Consider the following 19,439-nt stretch of genomic DNA (forward strand, 5'->3'; position numbering starts at 1 on the left):
CCACAAAAATCGTACAAACTAAGTAAATTTAAGATAAATATAAATTACAAAAAGAAAATTAAATCAATGTGAAACCTACGCTTTACGTCTTACGCTTATTTTGCGTAAAGTTTGTTCATAATCAGATTCTCGTAAATTGATATTAAATCGAATCAATCGAATAGAGAATCGATTTCATGATAATCGAAATTTTGAAGAATCGATTATCATTCATTATGAATTTAATTCCAAAATTGTATTCGAACTGCGTCACGAATGGTTATCAAATCCAATACAAGAATCATGGAGCCTAGTAAACAACAGTAATTGAGGCGTGCCTTTATATATACTGAAATTAACATTTTATAACATACTCAGGCATTCCGAGGTATGTACTCAATTTCTCATCTCTGAAAAGTATATTAATTCGAACTTTGATTGAAATGCATACATACATTAGTATCTGCTGACAACTAAAATGATCATGTGATAGTTACATATTGCATTGCTGACGAAGTCACCGAAACGTATCGCATTGATTACACACTTTTTCTCTCCAGAGTGATGAAATTGTTTCAAACTCCGGGGAACATTAATGTTGGCAATTGACTGTGCTTGCGTGATCATTAAAAAAAGTTGGGAAAATTGACGAAAACACTGAATATATACTTGCAACTAATTTTCACCAGCTTTGAGGTTATGGTACGATACTGACATCTAAATACTGTATTTTCCATATTTTGACATCAGTGTTCCGAACTTTTCTTAATAGCCACAAAAACACCAAGAAAACACCATAATATCACAATGTTTAAAACGATTTCATTACTCGGCAGAAAAAAAGTGCAAACTACAAATTGCCAACTAGAAGCGTTACGTCGACGTTACATTTTCAGAATTGCTTCGAGAAAATTCTTATTATATTAATAAATGAAAAGCTTCTTCAAACCAAATGAGAAAAAAAAAATTGATAAGCGTATCAAATATTGATATTTAATTTACATGCCAATATCAAACCGATAAATAACATATTCTATTTTACTTTTACACGTAATGGCAGACAGTAAACTGCGTAACATTTGTGAAGCTTGAAGGAAATACGCTTTCCTTTACGAAGAATCATAAAATTACTCCATGGGGAATAAATGGAAAGATATTAAAATAAATAACGCAGAATACATATTATCCGTTTCCCATAGCAAAGATGTATGGAAAATATTATTATCAAATCTTGTTGAAGTATGGATGGAAACTATAACGAAAGACGTTGCCTTACTACGATGTCAGGTACATCATTGTTACTTTCATATAATCAAATCACACCTATAGAATTTTATCACTATACAAGAATTTCTCGTATCTCCAATTGCTAGTTAATATTTGCACAATATCACAAACATGCTAAAATAATGATTGAAAAATTACGTATCTCGCAAAGGTTTAAACTCATCTAATTGATTTTTCAGTCGCTGAACTCAATGTTGGATGTAGACGAGTTTAACATTGAAGAGACTTTTGACGTGATACTGAATGATATACCCAAATATGCAGTCGACATATCTGTGGATGAGATCAAGCTTGTAACTTGTATAGATGGGGGTGAATTCAAATTTGATATAAAATTGACAAAAGGAAGTCCTCATCAGTTTTGGAATGAAATTACAAAACCGTTGTGTCAATCTGTAATGGAATTACAACGTAAACACGAGATTGTTCTAGATTTGATTAAAAGAAAAGACGAAGCGCTTATAGAGTATAAATTAAGCGGCGCTCAATTAATTAGAAGTGAGTATCTATACTTATTTTAAATGTACTAGAAATTTCGATCAATCAAGCTTGAGTGGAAATTCATACTGACACGAGCTGTAGACATATGCATGTTTGCAGATTGGCCGACTGTTGTTTAAAACGCAGCCAATCCCGTAGATTTGATTGATCAAAACTTCAGCTAGATTATTTTGTCTACACAAATTTATGTTCTGGATAGTATGTATTCAGTTGAAATAAAATTCGACAAAAGAAAACTCAGGCGATAAAGAATCTGAATACTATTTAGACTGATGTTGAGGTAACAATGTAGAAGTTGTTCTATTAACAGTTGGTAAATTGATATATATATACTAACATGTATAATAGTGCAAATTGGTATCATTCGATTTTGCAGGCTAGTAATTTTCAATTATAAATATTATTTACAATTTTAGAAAATATTGAAACACCGCCTTACAGTGTGGATATATTTGTGAATAAAATTTCTGTACATAACACACAATCAAATGAATGCTTAAACGCATTTAAATCCATGATGGACGTACATAATGAGCTGGAAAAACGTGATTCTTCGTTAAATGATAGTCACAATTCTTTGCAACAAGAGCCAAGGTAAAAAGAATCAGGTTGATAACTGATAGTCATAATGTGGTTTTACAAATATTCCCATTTGTTAATTGGCTTATAAATTAGGTTTCGAAGGTGGATGAAATCGCTTAAATGTTCGACAGAAACCTATCGTAGATACAATGTTATAGTATGAAATGTACTGCAAACCAGGTATTAATTTCAGCAGTCCGAATCCTGTTCAACCTAACATCAAGACAGAAGTTGAAAACATAGAAGTATCTGAAGAAAATGCTGCTGAACCAAGACCGAGCAGTTCCAGAGATAATTTGCGAATCAAAAAGAATGAGCAAAAACGATCTATAACAAATGGTATAGGACACATCTCGCTGGCTTCTTTCAAAAAAACCAAGCAAAAAATCTCTAACTGTTGAGCAAAAACCAAATATTAATGGCTATTACTGAGTTGTACGATTTTGAAGAAGCACTAAATAACGCTACTTCGTTTTTTGATAGAAAAAATTATTAGTCAATCACTAAATTTTAGAAATACTCTTCAAATTCCTTGATGGAAGTAAAACGCGCTATTATTTATACAATCTTTACACTGTATAGTATATATCTTAGGAATTATACATCTGATAATAAATAGGAGTTACAAGTTATTTAAGTATTCAAGTTCTGACTGTTGCCAATATGGTGTGCCTGACTATTCAATTGATCAAGTAAAGCCAAAGAGCTCGTGACACTGATTGTGAGTTACGACGTTAAATATCGAGGGCAGTGCAATATTCATTGTTAGCTAAACTTTTCCGACTTTATCCTGACCAATAGCTATAGATCACGTTTTATTTGCTCTTCATAAACTTATTAACACAATTTATAGTGTTAGTAGCAAGGAATTTGAGTCGTCGATCAAGCTTGATCAATCCGAAAGTCAAGTACACTTGATATATTACAACCGGCAATTGAATAATTGATAAGATTAACGGTACGGCAGAGTACAATAATATTGATTTGCATAAAGCATGTTAATTTACTCGGCTTTTAATTTTATAGTTTCAAGTGCATGCAAATTTTTAGTCATTGATGAAAAAATTATTGCGTGTTTGAAGGTGATGTGGAATAGGTTTTTGAATTTCCAACAATTGCATTTCAGGTTTGCTAAAATACAGAGCTGGATATTTGCGTTTTATTTTCCCAGAATGTGTGTGATTGTTTTCTTGACTCACCTCATTACTCAATACATAGCGCCATTTAATTGTTTCACAATTAACATGTGACATTGCAATGGTCACTGTTAACATACACGCATTGTATTATTGTAATACATTCCACAAGCTTTCAAAGTTTTGTGAATATGTAGACAATAAAAATTTATATTGCACCAAATAAAAACGTTACATTTTTCTAATTCGTTTGCCAATGTAGTAATTGTATTACGTTCAACACCACACCTCACATATCTAAAAAAATGATAAGGTTGAAGTTAGTAAATTAAAAGTAACCAAATATTGAAAAATTCAATCCATTGCGGATACTTAAGAGCGACTTTGAAGTAGTTAAATTTGCAAAATATGAGTACATTTTGTTTTACTAGACGGTTTACTAAATTTCACACAGTCTTGAAATTAAAAAATAGTTGCTTATACGGTACAACTTTCAACCACGTAAACATTAAGCAAAGATATTATTTAGTTTCAGACATTTATTAAGAAAGAAAGTGAAATATTCATGCCATTCATCTTACTGTTACAAAATTACTGATGACAGTAGAAAATGATTTGGCACAGTCGTTCTTTAAGTCAGTCATATGGTCTATTGACATTCGCTAGATATCGAAGTTGTTTCAAACTGTTCAATTTTTATAATGAAATGACATGATTAATAAATTACTAAGTTCGTGCTTCTCGAGTATATTATCTTCAATGTTGATGAGCTAATTAGACATTATAATCAGAAATACAAATTCAAACAATAAATGATTGGATGGTGACGAGTTATTAGATATTACAAACATATATACATACATTTTCTCAGTGCAAAACACAACACAAGTACATGCAATACATGTAAAAAGTGTGCTTGATTATTTATGAACCATTCGAACACCGAATTATTCTACAAAGTGATTGATTAAAAGGTTACAAACATATGCTTATTATTTCACAATAATTGCACATAGTATAAATGCTGAAAAATTCTCAGAATGGGTTACTGTGACCAATATTATAAGTAAAACTAAACCAATATCTTAGAGGCTGACGGAAACTGAACGACATCTCGTGTGAATTGTTATTAAGCCCAACCATCGATGGTTTTTCTTTTTCTGTGATGGGTTATCTGATATCTGATGAAATATTACTATTGGGAATGAAAATATGGCGCTGTGGCATCTTTTGGGAAAAAAATGCATGACTCTGCCTTGACCGTATTTAATTTGAAAAAACTTATCTCATCGTATTTTTTGCAGTATATTGATTCCACGTGAGAAAACCAAAGCCTCACTTTTTTATTCGCAAAATTAATCCAAAACCATCTACAGATGATAGCCTTACAGTTATCGATGCCATATATCGCTTCGTTACGCCACAAGCGTGTACTCGAATTTAGGTAAGAGAAAGCAATTGAAGGTGAGGAAGTATTTCAACTCAATAATCATCTACGGATAAAATTTTTTTTACGGAAAATTTGGCAAATCAGAAGTTTTCGTTAAATCAATGGTCTCCGACCCATTGTACGCAATTAATTTGGCATCTTCAAATCAATGCAACGTTGCAAAAATATTATTTCCATGTGTAAAGAATATATGTGTATTTCAATGAGTCGCTTCACATCGGGGTAGTTCTTACACAGAGAAGTGAAATTGTTAAAATGAAAATAAAGTTAGTAATAACAAGTTTTAGTTCTATTTACGTGAATCAACTAGCCAATATCATTTAAAGATTTGCTTGAATATCACATTTGAATCAATCCATTTATAACTTTAATTGATTAAATATTTTTTATAACTTTATAGATATCACAGTTTTACGCAAATAATTGATTTAAAAAAAAAGTCCGATTTTATAAATTCATATTACATGAACAATCTCCAGTAGTCGTTCACTTCCGACAAACAAATTATTTAACTGCATCGAACCACAGATGCATTGATTCGAATCCATGTAGACGTGAATAAGTTGTAGTTTAGTTAGATACTTAGATCGAGCAAATAAAATCGTTTGTTTTATAAGTATTTTTGATTATCAAAAGATGCTAATATGACCATGTGATATATTCTCAAAAATTTACGGTTTTGCTTTTTTTGAGAAGCAACATAATATGAGCCTACAAGTATAACAGATCGTACTAAAATGAATATATTATTAGTAGAAATTATATTTAGATTTATTAATAAAATTTTGGCGAGGCAAATCAGGATGAATTGTACTATTTACAAAACAAATTCCACTACGCGAGCCCATCTCTTGCAACACATGCAATGTACGAACCGATTACTCTGTAACTATGACTTACGATTTCCATTCCCACAAATAAAATGTTACCAATGCGCTTCTAGTTCTTGTAGAGCTTGACGTATCTTGCCTCAAAAAATTATCACCGGTCATTTCCCAGAGGAATATTTTAGTGGCAGTATATAGTATTGATAGTAAGAAAAAAGTACGATCTCCAGAAGATGCGTTATGCAGTTTGTATCTTCTTGAAAGTTGAAGCTAAAACTCATTCAAATTCATGCAACCCAATTTGCTTTCCCTCTACAGGATATAATGTAATGTATATGCAAGCTGGTGGTCTACTTGCTTCACTTTTGCATAATTGTCTCTCAATAACTACTTCAAACTTTTCGAAAAAATGTAATACAATATTTTACATAGGATCGTTAATCGGCTCAGACATGTTATGTACAATTTGACTGTAACAACTTACCTGTCACAACTAGCCCTGTTCTTTCCTATGTCTGACCCACTCGGGAGTAATCATCTTTGTGGTATTATACATAACCGATGAGTAATGTCTATTACCGGAGACCACTAGTGCTTACAGTGCTTACAATTATTCATCAATGGGCCTTAATGTTCAAATTGAGCTTTACTTCAGTCACAGACTTAACTCCAACGCGATTACTAGCGCGCTACAAGACTCCAAAACTCCACGCACTGGATTCCAATTATTTTACGTACTCTCAGAGACCATTATCAATTATTCCCAAGGGCTGTGTCACTGAAGCAGTAGTAGTGTGATTTAATTGTAAGAGCCACGTTCATGGGCGACGGATTGACCACTCATTAATTTGTATGTACACAACATAATTTCAATGATTTCAGAGAATTTAAATGACTTGATCATTTTATTGCAATTTTGCAACGGATTTCAAAGAATTTCATTCGGTTTCAAAAAATTTCATTGGATATCAGAGATCTTATGGGATTTCAAAAGATTTGGCGGGGTTTCAACACATTATTTTACGGGATTTCAGAAATTTTAAATACTTTTATAAGATTTCACGAATAGTTTACACGGGGTTACGAAGGTGCATGTCAACCCCTCGTTCGTGGGTAATAGATGTGACATTATAATTTTATAAAACAGCTTGGAAAATATGGGCCTCTGCGAAGTTCAGATAAAAGCATAAGCAATTGACATGGTAGTGTTTTGCCTTGAATATTACTGCTCAAGGTTCCGTTTATTCAGATTCAAATTTAAAATCGCACAATTGATAAACTCTGCGGTAAAATTAATATTGGTCAGGGCACTCCAGAGTGCATAATTGAACTATGGCGAAAAGCGTTAAAATACAACGTGGGATAAATGGTAACAAATTTTTATAAAACGCTCTTAAATTTTCTCAAAAGACCAGCTTAAGAGAAGAAAATTTTTCCTATGGGGCGGCGATAATATTACGATCCAGCGTTTTGATGAAAAAAATAGGTATAAAGAAATTGTAAATTTACAGTAAATACTTTTTGGTCTAGGTCTATTAGCTTTGGTGCTGCTTAGTATGCAACAGTTTCTACCGAATTCGGCAATTCCTGTTAAGAGATCGTTTCAGCCGTAGTGCGTGTCGATAATAAATTGTGCGTTTAAAGAAGCAACATATATAGTTGAATAAAAATTTCTTAAACTTAAATATATTTTTAAACAAGACGCCCGCCCCAATTCATAATTAACCTTAACGAGCTACAAACGCTTAGCACATAGGATAGTCATATATCAAAGAGTTTATACAAATTGCTGTAAGTTACAAATATACAAAAGCAACAATAATACATTATTTCGCGATAATACAAAGCCTGTCAGAAATCGATTTTCTTTGTACCAATTCATGAACGGTTAGATTTTGTTTAATTCCAGCAATTCATTCAATTTTTTTCACTTCCACTAGTCGTTCTCGTCCCATTCATGTAATTTTCACAAATAATTTATTTAGGTATCTTATATGCGCCATTTATGATATTTACTCCGTGTATACAAAGCAGCTTATTTTATGTCGCTTTAATATTTTTCTTCGTTAATAGGCACAATGAAGGCTTTTTTGTTTCTGCCAGCAAAAACGAAGATTATGAATTATATGTACCGTCGACTTGCTCTAACAAGGAGTGTCAGACCTCTGAATCCCGGATTCAGTTGAAAATCTGTAAAGGGGTGTTTCTGGCCCAAAATAAAGACCTTCTGGTGTATAGTTTCGTCCATTGTTATCCGTGTTCCGTGTTCCCTCGAAATTAATTAAATTATCAGTTTGATGAGTAAAATGCCGTAATAAACGAAATCTGTTGTGCATTTTTGTCTTAAATACAAGTTTTCATTGGCCTCTGCTTTAGTTTCGATGACAGGCTCTTATAAATTCTAATGTAAATCATGAATATATTATTATCTCAGAGCCATATTGAAAATTTAGAACAACCTGAACTTTTGTAAATTGAGCGAAGGAAGGCTCAATGGATGAAACCAAACATCAGAAGTAGCATTTTTGGGCCAAAGAAATACCAGTATAAAAGTTCGAGCAAAATCCGTGATCCGAAGGTCTGATACTCTCCTTGTCAGAGTCAGGCCAAACACCATCAATGAGGCGCCGCTGACCTAGCTTGTAAATATCCATTGCGTGACGTCATAAGCACTTACAGCGCCTCTGGACATTCAACGTTGAACTAAGGCCGCTGATTTCATTGGCCAGTTCCGTTAGATCCGGCCAATGAAATCACTTACAAGTGGAGACAGACTTCTTGTGGATCATGAACCGGCCCTTGCCACCTGAAAATTTCCTTGTCGAATCGTGCCATATTTACGGAAAGATAACAGGTGAAATAGGTTTTCCCGGATTATGTGTGTGCTTTTATACGTCTGCATCTCCCTGTCGGAAGTGAAAGAAATTCTGAAATCGTAGAAGCGGTGAATATTCAACGAATCGGTAGTTCCGATCAGCCATGTTTGATGTGACGTGATTTTATTCATTTCATCATTATTCGTAATAAATACTATCAGCGATCTACGTTAGCAATAATTGAGATACTGACATACTCTTTTATTCAAGCTACGATTTGTGAATTTCTGGTCAGATTCGTACCCCCGTTCTCGCACAATTCGACAAGGAAATTGCCCTGCTTCTGACGTCATGAAATATATGAATATATGACACAACGGGTCAGCGGGGCCTTACGCGCTCAGCGCTTGCTTACTACATACATACAAATCAACTGATTTCTAATCATGAGGCCTTTACCTGAATCACAATAACGGATCAATCTTGCATCTCATCATCAGTTACTATTCAGGAGAAGACATATACGAGTAGAAGGCTAAAAAATTTGATTAAATTTGGGAATTTATAAATCGTTAACTAATCATTCAATTCGATTGGTGTTTGTTTTATTCAAAAACATGACAATCTCCATTTACGTATTCGTTTATTGGAATGGAGGTGCTGCCCATTGCATGCTATCTCAAAAATGACTCAAACTGAGTCACTTTGAATTCAGAGGCAGTATTCTTATTTATCCTCTATGTCACGACCCCACGTTTCTTTTCATTATCGTATTATTATTTGATAATTAAATAAAGAAGTGGTAAATTCTTGACGAAAAATCAAACTTCAAACGGTGGCTACTTTGTAGAGAAAAGGATCGATTCGTGACAAAGAAGATACAAGTGTCCGAGAATACTTTTGCCGAATTTAAAGTACGTCAGTTGAATCGCTTTTGAAATTTATTCGAATGAAAAGAATGTGGAAATAAAAACTGTATCTATATATTTTCGAACAAAACAAATCCCAATTGAATTGGATCATTGATTGGTGAGACAAAATTCCCAAAAATTATATTCATCAACAATCATAAAACAATTTTTGGTCCATCTTCATGAATGCAGTGTTTACTCACTATTGTAACATAAGAAAAAACCAATAGCAGCACGAACATATTTTGAAACTATTCAAATTTAAAAGCATCATTTTCACGCGTCCAAAAGCAGTTAGAGTTCTTCTATACGTTTTACAAACTGTCTAGGAATTGACATACAGCCATGGAAAGTTTATCAATTTTACTTCAACCTATAATCATAATATTGACAACGAGATGAAGGTTTCTTTCCGTAAAGGTTTTACGTTTTCTATACCAGCAGGCGATTATTATCTAATAATAATAAATGTGGAAACATATAGTTGTATCTCCAACGCAAATGTCTTATAAAGCCGTTGCATTTTCGCGTACAATAGATGTATGTACGGCTATAAGGAATATGTAGACTTTTAATATAGCACTATACGTCCTTAATTTATCTTTTGAATCCTTCGATGTCTAGAGAATTTAAAAGCGCGTTAACTTGTAATGTTTCATTTTTTCAGTTTCATAAATCAACTAATCTTGCATTTTGTGCCCCATTAACTGCTTTTATATACGCACATAATGACATATTTTCTCAAGAAAACTGGACTAGGGCTACTCTTTCAACTTCTACGAAACTGTAGAGTCAATCAACTACTTCAATACTGAATTAACGAAAAGTTTGACGAAATCCTGGAACCAACACATTTTCTTCGTAAGAGTAGCACTTGTCCAATACTGTTATAGCATTTTTTCTTGTACCTATGCACAGACCAAATAATTTGTTCTAAAGTTTTCTAGTCAGTATGTCAATTTGTTGGGAAAGTTTTGTACGTGAACGTATCCGGAGATCCTCAGATTCTTTCGAATGTGATCAGTTGCGTTAAAATTTTAATATGGTACATTACGTCAAGTTACACGATACAGAAAGATTTGCTGAACAAGTAAGAATAATATTCCGATTTTTCAAGATCGTTCGAGATTGGCAAATGTTCTATTTTTTGTTCGGAGCGTTTCAAGATCAGCTTCACAATGGAATAATTTTTTTCCCTGCTTCTTTTAATACTTTCTCATATTAGCGAAGAAAAAAAAAAAAAAAAAACTTATTCTGTTACGGAACTAATCGTTGAAATAATCGTAATAAAGAATTTTGCAGAATTTTTTGAGAATTTTGGGAAAACGGAACTATCAATAAATACTAAGTCGACAAGTTAATCACGGAACTAATATATACAAAAGCATAATCCGAATCCTTTTTTAATATGAAAATTAGATTGACACACTTACCAAACCGTTCGAAAAAAATGATCTTCTCTCTAGACAGCCAACGTTAAAAAAACATATGAATACTATGTACGTATATAAAATTCCGTAGGTATTTTTTTTTTTTTTTTCAATTTTTCTGTGTTTCTATAAGTCTTAAAAATTAGGAATGAACGAACGTTCCTAAGATTAAGACCTTGATACTCCAGTACTTCAATACTTTTTATATCATTTAAATATCATAATATCGATGAGCTTTGCATTATAAAACCATACCACTTCTTTCAAGGAGCCTCTATAGCTGTCACTAAAGACCCAGCAGTCAGAATATCAAGCCCCAGGCTAACACGTGCAACGCCATGCATCGCCTTGCTGCGACGGCGACTGAGCTGTTATCACTGCATTTGCTCCTTCCCTCTCCGAAGCTTCGAATAGGCTTGCCTTTGGCAGAGAAATGTCGTGACATATTATTCCAGGTGGACGCGTGCCATTAAATAGAGCAACAACCAAAAATCATCTCAGATGCGACAAGGTGTGTGTCGCAGGTTTTTTTTATTCGCATGAAGCGGAGAAACCAACAATAATTAGGTAATATATTTTATCTTTCCGATTAAACGAAAATTGAACCACGTACAGCAGATTGAAAACCTGCAACGATATGACGTCACGCATAGTAAAGTATATCTTTTTATATCGCAAAATCAGTGCAATTTCATTGCTTGTAATACTCACGATTTACATACCGCTTTACTTCCGTGATCTGCTCCCATAGGGACCCTTAATTGTAGGCAAATCAAGATACACGTCGATTCTGAACAGCCCCGTTGCTCTTTTGTTACCACACGACTGACGTCACGCCGGCGAAACTCGGAGCTCCTCAGAGTGGACTTGTACCCTGATTTGCCTATACTTAGGGGTCCCTACAAGGGTGCATCACGGAAATAACCGGTATAAGTTTATTGCGCGCTATTACCTCGAAATGTACCTAAGTTCGAATGATTTTCAAGAAGTTTAGCTTCTGTATGATTACGGAACATTTGAAGCTTCGTTTAGAGTTTTATATAAATCCTACTTCGGTTCTGACAATGACTAGTACTCTGTTAACAAATATTGAAAATTGAGTTTTCGAATTTTCTATAATTTAAATGTAAAAACTATCAACTATCGGTGATTCGGATATGTAAAAGTCAGATTCAGATTTTGATCTGAAAACGTATAAAAAACTGATTTGTTTCTTGAGAATTGAGAATGAATGCATCTTCTGCATGAATAGTTTGGAACCGGAAAAAATCGTCTGAAAAATTTCTACCAATGTTATTTATTCCAATGACAGTAAAGACTAACAAATTAAAAAAAAAAACTATGATAAAGTTGGATTAGGTACCGCAAGCATGAAAAAGCTTACAAAATCCTGAGTTCCAAAAACCATCAACTATACATTAAGAATTACATATGATGGTAAAAACAAAACTAGATGGAAAAACAAAGAGGTGACAAATTTTTTTTTCGGCTAAATTGCTTTCTTGTACACAATCAGCTGACATAGTTTCTCATTTCCCCATAAGCCCAACAATTTTGCGAAACACCGGAAAAACGAACAAAAGACACTATCTGTAATTCCTAGATCCTCGATCTGCAGTCACTATCGATAAAGAATTCATGAACATACGACAGTTGGTTTGAAACCAAAAAGTTGTCGATAGAATGAATATTTCAGACGGTTAGAAGTACACACAGAAAAATGATTGAATTTACCAAATATGTCGACTAAATATGGCGAGAAACGTGTTTTTTTTATTCTAATGAATATAGTTTTACTCGATAATCCAAATTGTTGTCCTGGTTATTTTTCTGTTGGTGCAAGTAACATTTGTATTAAAAAAAAGAAAAAATTTCTTTTACTATATTTGATCGCGTATTTCGTGAATTCGAGAAATCCTCTCTCTGTGTGTATTTAAAAAAACCAAACTTGATGGTATAGAATTTCATATATGACTTACTCGACGACCCCGTTGTTCCCGTATTCTCCTGGCTAAAGTTAAGAACGCTTCTTCGATGTTAATATTTTCTTTGCAGGAAACCTCGAAAAAGGGCATATCGAAATTTTCAGCAATTTTATTTCCTCTGATAGCATCAACTGCCCTGTGAGTTGTGGCATCACATTTATTAGCTGCCAACACTTTAACTACATCTGGCGAGGCATTCTGCAACAAGTGAAATACTAGTCACCAGGGTATTCTAAGTTTTACTTAAAATACTTTCGTACTTGTAACGCCATTTGCTTTATCACGCCACCACTTACAAACGCTTTTACGAATTCCGCTAGCTATTTCCAAATACTTCTTTCGATAGATCACGTCAACATTACAAAATTAAATTACAAACGGGCATCCGGCATAACTGTTACGTCTTCTATATTGTTTTTGCTACCTGGAATGTCATGCTCAGCTGATAAAGCGAGTTGTTCCAAAAGGTTTTCTCGTAATATATTTAAGGATCGCTTTCTACTACCAGGAGGGTCAATTCTAATTGCCTAAATTACATACGCCTAGCGAAGTCGGTTATCCATATTGGAATTTTTCTGATCCGGGCAATGCATTTATTTTCCCTTGAGCAAAGTGTAGAAATTAAAAAAAATTAAAACATGTTCAAACAAATTTACTTTGACATCTGCCGATTGAAATTTTACATGAAATTAGATCATATTTTACGAAACTCAATCTCTCTCTATCTTTGTATTCATTTTAAATGTAGCCTAAAAGGCTACTATAGTTAACAAATTATTTGCTAAGCTGCTACATATTTGTTTTAATGTTTAATTCGATATCGAACGTAAGAGCACTTCTATCTATATTAATTCGAATTCGAACGGATTACATTAATCGAATACAATGTTAAACATTTGTAATTTTAAAGAATAGTAACCATACCATTTGGTCCAAACTTCGAGATTAGAAATATACGGTAGTCCATTATACTTAATCCCATGTTTGCAATTTATTTTTCTATACTGGACTCGGTGATTCAAGTAGAAGAGCGACGTAAAAGACAAAATTTAATGTTTCGGAAGATGTGATTCGCTGATTTACTTAACTTCCGAAAACTTTCGCGAAATGACTTATAATGAGGCGTACTTTTTTACGCAATTGTATCGACTTTCTCAAGCAATATAATTAATATTCAACAAGGGCAAAAGGCTGCGCAACTGCACAAAGAGAGTTTAAAGAATTTTAGATTTTCTCGTGAAATCTCTCCAGAAAGAGTAATAATAATTCGAAATCTTTCCGAGCGTTTGTTGAAATATATTCCGAAAACAAATTCGAACGAAAAAGTAGAATGATAATGGTGGTGTCTCTCAATATGCAAGTGATAATGCCACAGTTACAACATTTTATACGTACATGGACAATTGAATCACTTCACTGCAACTTAAGTGAAGTTAGAAGTTGAAATAAAATTTTTTGTTCCATCGTAAAATACGCTATGCCGTTTAGAAAATTCTAGAAATAATTGATGTAGTAGGTGCATGGTGAAGCAAATTCAGGAAAAATTTCAGTTATTACACCCAGGCAACAAGGCGCCGAAAGTGACGCTAGAAAATTACAGTATTTTTTGAAAATCAGAACAACGTTTGAACAATCGGTCAGTATATTCGCATGGAGGAAGGACCTAAATAATCAAATATTCAGGCTTCGTTTGAACTCGAATACATTCTCAAAACTGATCTCGTCAAAATGTGGTTGGATAAAACGAACCATCTCGTTGCTGTGTTGTCCAGTATGACATGCTGGAAGCTTATTCTTATTCAAAGTCTGCTCCCTGTCAGTATAATATTGTGAATCATTTTCTCTACACAAGGAAACTTATACAGAACCGAGAAAACTAATCGGTATTAATAAATTTTTACGCATTTCACGCAAACTTCTTCGTTTTAAGATCAATTTCTTTTCTTACTTTTACGATCGACGCGGTGATTCATACGACGCCTAATGGTAATTTTGTCTTCAATGTGATTTACCTCTTGGATATTACGAAGCCAATACGAAAGATGATTAAAACTCTCCATGCTGGTAACGTCATACATCAAAAGAATGCCCATCGCTCCACGGTAATAGGCCGTCGTGAGAGTTCTGAACCTTTCTTGGCCAGCGGTGTCCCTGAAAGACAAAACACGAGTCAGCCCCAAATTTGGTTGATATGACACAAAAGATAACACTGAAGCCTCGTGTCATAATTAGTCAGCCTCTGATCCATCTTCCCTTCCGCGAGTTAATTATACACGGAGGATATTCTGTTGAAACGAATACCCTTCAACATTTCGTCCTGCAATTTTTTTGACATTATTTCGGTGTTGTATTACGAGACTTAAACCTATGTTCAGAAGCATTTTTTTAGAAGAATTTATGAAGGTTTTTCACTTTCGTCACAAATGTGAAAACTTACGATATCATTTTTCTAATTGCAACTCGTTGTAGGAAAAACTAGTCGTAAAAATAATATTTTTCTTCGTACTTTCCATCACTATACAAACCAATTCACTTACTGGAAAGAGCGTCAACTATGTGATAAAATATTATAGTATTATTTTTTCATAAAATTGTTCTCTGTTCCATTAGCTTATCCGTTCTGTAATAATTTGTATAATACTTTTTATCAACATCACATAAACTCTGTCGGAGTACTTCAAATATTTCGATTTTTGGTTTGTTTCGTTGAAAGCATACGTTAGAAAGTATGGGACATGGTTTCATTGTTTGATACCCATTATTTGCATGTAAATCCGCGTCCATTTCAGATTTTTTCACCCAGCCATTTTAGAGAACATCGCAGGCGCTATTACAAACTTGAAATTTTGATTTTATTTTCACAGATCAACATTTTTCTAAATGTCTGTTTTTTTTTATACTAGAGTTCTGAAAACATCAACATTTATTGAAATTAGAAAAAGTCATTTTCGATCGAATCCAATACTTTTCCTACATTTTCATATACATGATGAAAAGTAAAGATTTACCTATCGCCATAAAATGTGATGTTGGAAATGCGTTTTAAGATGAAAAAAAAACCTCGATCTTAAGCCTAAACAGATTAAAAGTTATTTCCAAAGCAAGAATTAAAATTGCATTTCCGAGGTATATTATATACTTTTTTAGAATTTTCACATATAATTTTTGCTTCGTATGTAACTTCTAATGGCTTCAAGCATACAAGTTACGTCACACCAAGTTTACTTCTATTTAAATTATTTAAAACAACAGGTTACAAAATATAGAGACTCTCTAAAATTTTGACATCAATGAGATCAAATATTTCAACGGTTGGATGGAGTATCAATTTTAATAATACCCAGCATACAGTCTCTGGAGTTAAAAATTTTATTCTGACCAACAAATCGGATAGAATCGATGAGCCCGTTAAAATTACAAATGAGTTAATGGTAACAAATATTAATATCTAGTAAGGTATAACCTAATATCAACCGAATAAAATGGTATGTTATTTTTGCCTCGGTTGATGTAGAACAAAAATGACTTACCATATTTGGAGTTTAATCGGAGTACCATCTAAATTGATAATTTTTTGTTTGAAGTCGATGCCTGTAAGAAAAAAATGTTCATTTTCAGTTGTACGGTTAACAGAAATGCCGAATAGTTATACATTGAGTCTCAGATCTGCTAGTTTATTTTTATTCGCTATTTAGGAGTCGTATCACTGCAGTTCCGATGACTGTCAACGATAAAAAAAATTCATTTATCAAGTGTAAGCCCGACCAAAATATTCACGAGTCAGAAGCAAAATACCTTTTCTAAATTATAAAAATAAATATTTTATCTTATTTTGCTATTCACCGGCAAATATTCCGTAGAAATTAAAAAATTAGACTATAACAAATTTCCGAGTTACGATTGCAAGATTATATTCACAATATTGCAGGTGAGGTGAAAAAACGTGAAAATGTAGAAACTGATAAAATGGATGCACATTTTTCCTCAATTGGTCAGGATTTGCAAACTCTATATAAGACACAGCCGTTACGCTTATAGCCGGCTCGATAAAATCGAAGAAAAGTTTATAGCCTACGCAGAATATCTCATTGAGAAGAAAATTTGTCTAAACTTTTGCAAAGTGATACTGCAAATAATAATAACACTCATAAAATACAGCGTAGCTATATTAAGCATGTGACGTAGAACGAGATTTCAGGAGTATAACTCGGGTCAACATTTACCAAACTTTGCCACTTAAAAGAAGGCAGACAAGAAATTAACAATGAAAACAACGCACTACCAAGAACTGGGTACTGATAAAAAAAAAAATTATATTTGTATTAAATTTCAAAATGGCGTTGTTTAAGAATATCCCAACGTATTTCACGACAGACAGCCAGGCGCCTCGAATATCTATACATTAAAAACATTGACCCGTCAAAGGCTTTGAGTGTACCTAGAAAAGAAAATTTCTACCTCAAAACAAAATTCGTAACTATAATGCATAACGAACGATAGACATAGACCGAGAGTGATTAGTCGAGACATGTCGCAAAAAAACAGCCGATAAAATGAAAATTTATATCGAAAATCGCAAACACTGTATAACGCACAATTTCAATCGCAGAACAATAATGTTTATACGAAGTACGTTAGAATGACTCACCTATGGTTGATATGTAAGTGTCATAGTACCGCTCATCGCAATACCGATGAACGATGCAAGTTTTACCAACGTTCGAATCTCCTAGAACGAGAACCTTGTAGGTAGCCGCAAAGTCTAGCGCCATATTTACTTTTTTTCAAAATCGAAAATACGCTCGCTGTTTTTCTTTGTCGGGATGGGAGCGACGGTCCTTCGTTGCCGCTCGTCGACGGAGGCTATTCGCTCCACGTCTTTTCGGAAGCGATGAATCGATCGGGACCTGCGCCCAACCCAACATGTAAGGCTTTCTTCACACCGTTCGACTTCTACCGTATAAATTCAGCGAACTTTCCTGAACTGGGGGGGGGGGGGGGGGGGAGGTTGTCTACCGTATAGGTTATAGTGCACAGTACTGAATTTATCTTCCAGAATAATTATCGCTGATTGAAAAATATTACCGTACAGGGTAAAGTTCTGACAACAAACAAAGGCATCATCGTACCCTTGACTAAAGAATATGGTCCCATCTAGAACAAGCGAATTTGGGCTGACTGTGAGCCAGAGTTGAGAACTTTCCTTTATTTGTGCTCGAAACTAGTATATTTCGATACAAGAGGCCAAACTCGCTTCTTGCGCACTACTCGTCTTTTTTTTTTCTCAAATGTGACTTCAGATATGTGATCAGCGACCCCAAACACCCTCGGATAACAATTTTCACGCAAATCCGTTCATCCGTTGCGAAGATAACACCATTTTTATTTTATTTTTGTGAATTTGGTTTTTTAAGTTATTCAAAAACTGCTAAACCAATCACAGCCAAAATCTAATCAGGTCTAAGTCTGAAAGAGGTGCGTCGATTAAGACCAAGTTCATCAAAATCTAACTACTCGTTCTCGAGATATCGTCGGACAAAAAATTGATCACGCACGTACATACATACATAAATACATACATACACACACACAGACGTCCATTTGAAAATGATTGGAGATGATTCTCCGGACCTCAAAACGTGGAGATCTAGCGAGAACTCAACTTTTTATTTTCGGGGTGATTACAATAACTTCCTATTTTCTCTGAAATCAGAGAAACGGGAAGTTAAAAACATTTGTATTGTTTCGCGTGGTCCAACATTCAAAAGTTGACTGAAAAGCCTAACGTAGCTTTGTTTGCCCGGAATTTTATTCGCCGTGATTCCTCTGATGCAGGACTATAAAAGTATGAAAGTTTTTGGGAAAATATGTTCCGATAAGCATGAAAATTTTCTGTACAATGTCCAAACTCCCCAAATTATCAGAATCAGGCGCAAAAATACGGACTAGGTATTAGGTTCTTTTAGATATCTCCATGTTCTTTACTTTGGAATCTGATTCACTGGAGCATCGAGAAATTCCAACGTAATTAATTATCTTCGCAAGCTAGAAATTAATTCTGCGATGAAATTTCTAATGACGCCTATAGTGTCGATTGCTGATCAAATCATCGTACTTTAAGGACGACTTGTCCGATTATGCATTATAAAGTCAGAGATAAACGTGGTATAAGATATAATCTATTTATTTGATATCATGTGAGTTCATTTAAATTTACATGATGTGAAGACAAATCATGCAGTCAAAGATGATACTGAAAATCGTGAAGCGTTCTATATTTAGGAAAAAGTACCGAACCAACACCAACGAGCGTTCAAATAATGTCTATCTTGGTAGTGTTGCAGTGATTTTAATACGAAGTTCTTACCACGCAGTCGATGAAAATGTTAGTACGTTCTGTTCGCACTGAAGACTGTCGAAACGAATTAAAAAAAAAAACATATATTGAGCAATTGTTTACCTTCATACACTCAATGTGAGCTTACAACTACGCGTAGAGTTTGTTTTATTTTGCATCTGGATTTCGTGTTTACAT

General features: G+C 33.9%; 2 protein-coding genes across 6 annotated transcripts; one reads left to right on the plus strand and one right to left on the minus strand.

Annotated features, from left to right (window-relative positions):
• Nucleotides 1-215: 215 nt before the first annotated feature.
• Nucleotides 216-3,730, plus strand: LOC107226383. 5 transcript variants are annotated; one of them, XM_046736000.1, is made up of 5 exons: nt 216-367; nt 1,040-1,266; nt 1,446-1,764; nt 2,184-2,361; nt 2,543-3,730. In XM_046736000.1, exons 2-5 carry the CDS (start codon nt 1,114-1,116, stop codon nt 2,748-2,750), a joined length of 858 nt encoding a protein of 285 aa, XP_046591956.1. In that variant the 5' UTR covers nt 216-367; nt 1,040-1,113; the 3' UTR covers nt 2,751-3,730. The 5 variants fall into 5 exon arrangements, with proteins under 5 accessions (XP_046591956.1, XP_046591959.1, XP_046591960.1 ...); XM_046736003.1 differs by having other exon boundaries at nt 2,546-3,730; XM_046736004.1 differs by having other exon boundaries at nt 224-367; nt 1,179-1,266.
• A 3,235-nt stretch (nt 3,731-6,965) lies between these two features.
• LOC107226379 (ras-related protein Rab-8A) lies at nt 6,966-17,821 on the minus strand. Its single transcript, XM_015667177.2, has 5 exons — nt 17,553-17,821; nt 16,435-16,495; nt 14,917-15,055; nt 12,899-13,102; nt 6,966-11,339 (listed from the first exon to the last, which is right to left on the minus strand). The coding sequence occupies exons 1-5, from the start codon at nt 17,674-17,676 to the stop codon at nt 11,241-11,243; spliced, it is 627 nt and encodes a 208-aa protein (XP_015522663.1). The 5' UTR covers nt 17,677-17,821; the 3' UTR covers nt 6,966-11,240.
• Nucleotides 17,822-19,439: the final 1,618 nt, after the last annotated feature.

The sequence above is a fragment of the Neodiprion lecontei genome, chromosome 3, assembly GCF_021901455.1.
Source record: "Neodiprion lecontei isolate iyNeoLeco1 chromosome 3, iyNeoLeco1.1, whole genome shotgun sequence".
Lineage (NCBI taxonomy): Eukaryota > Metazoa > Arthropoda > Insecta > Hymenoptera > Diprionidae > Neodiprion > Neodiprion lecontei.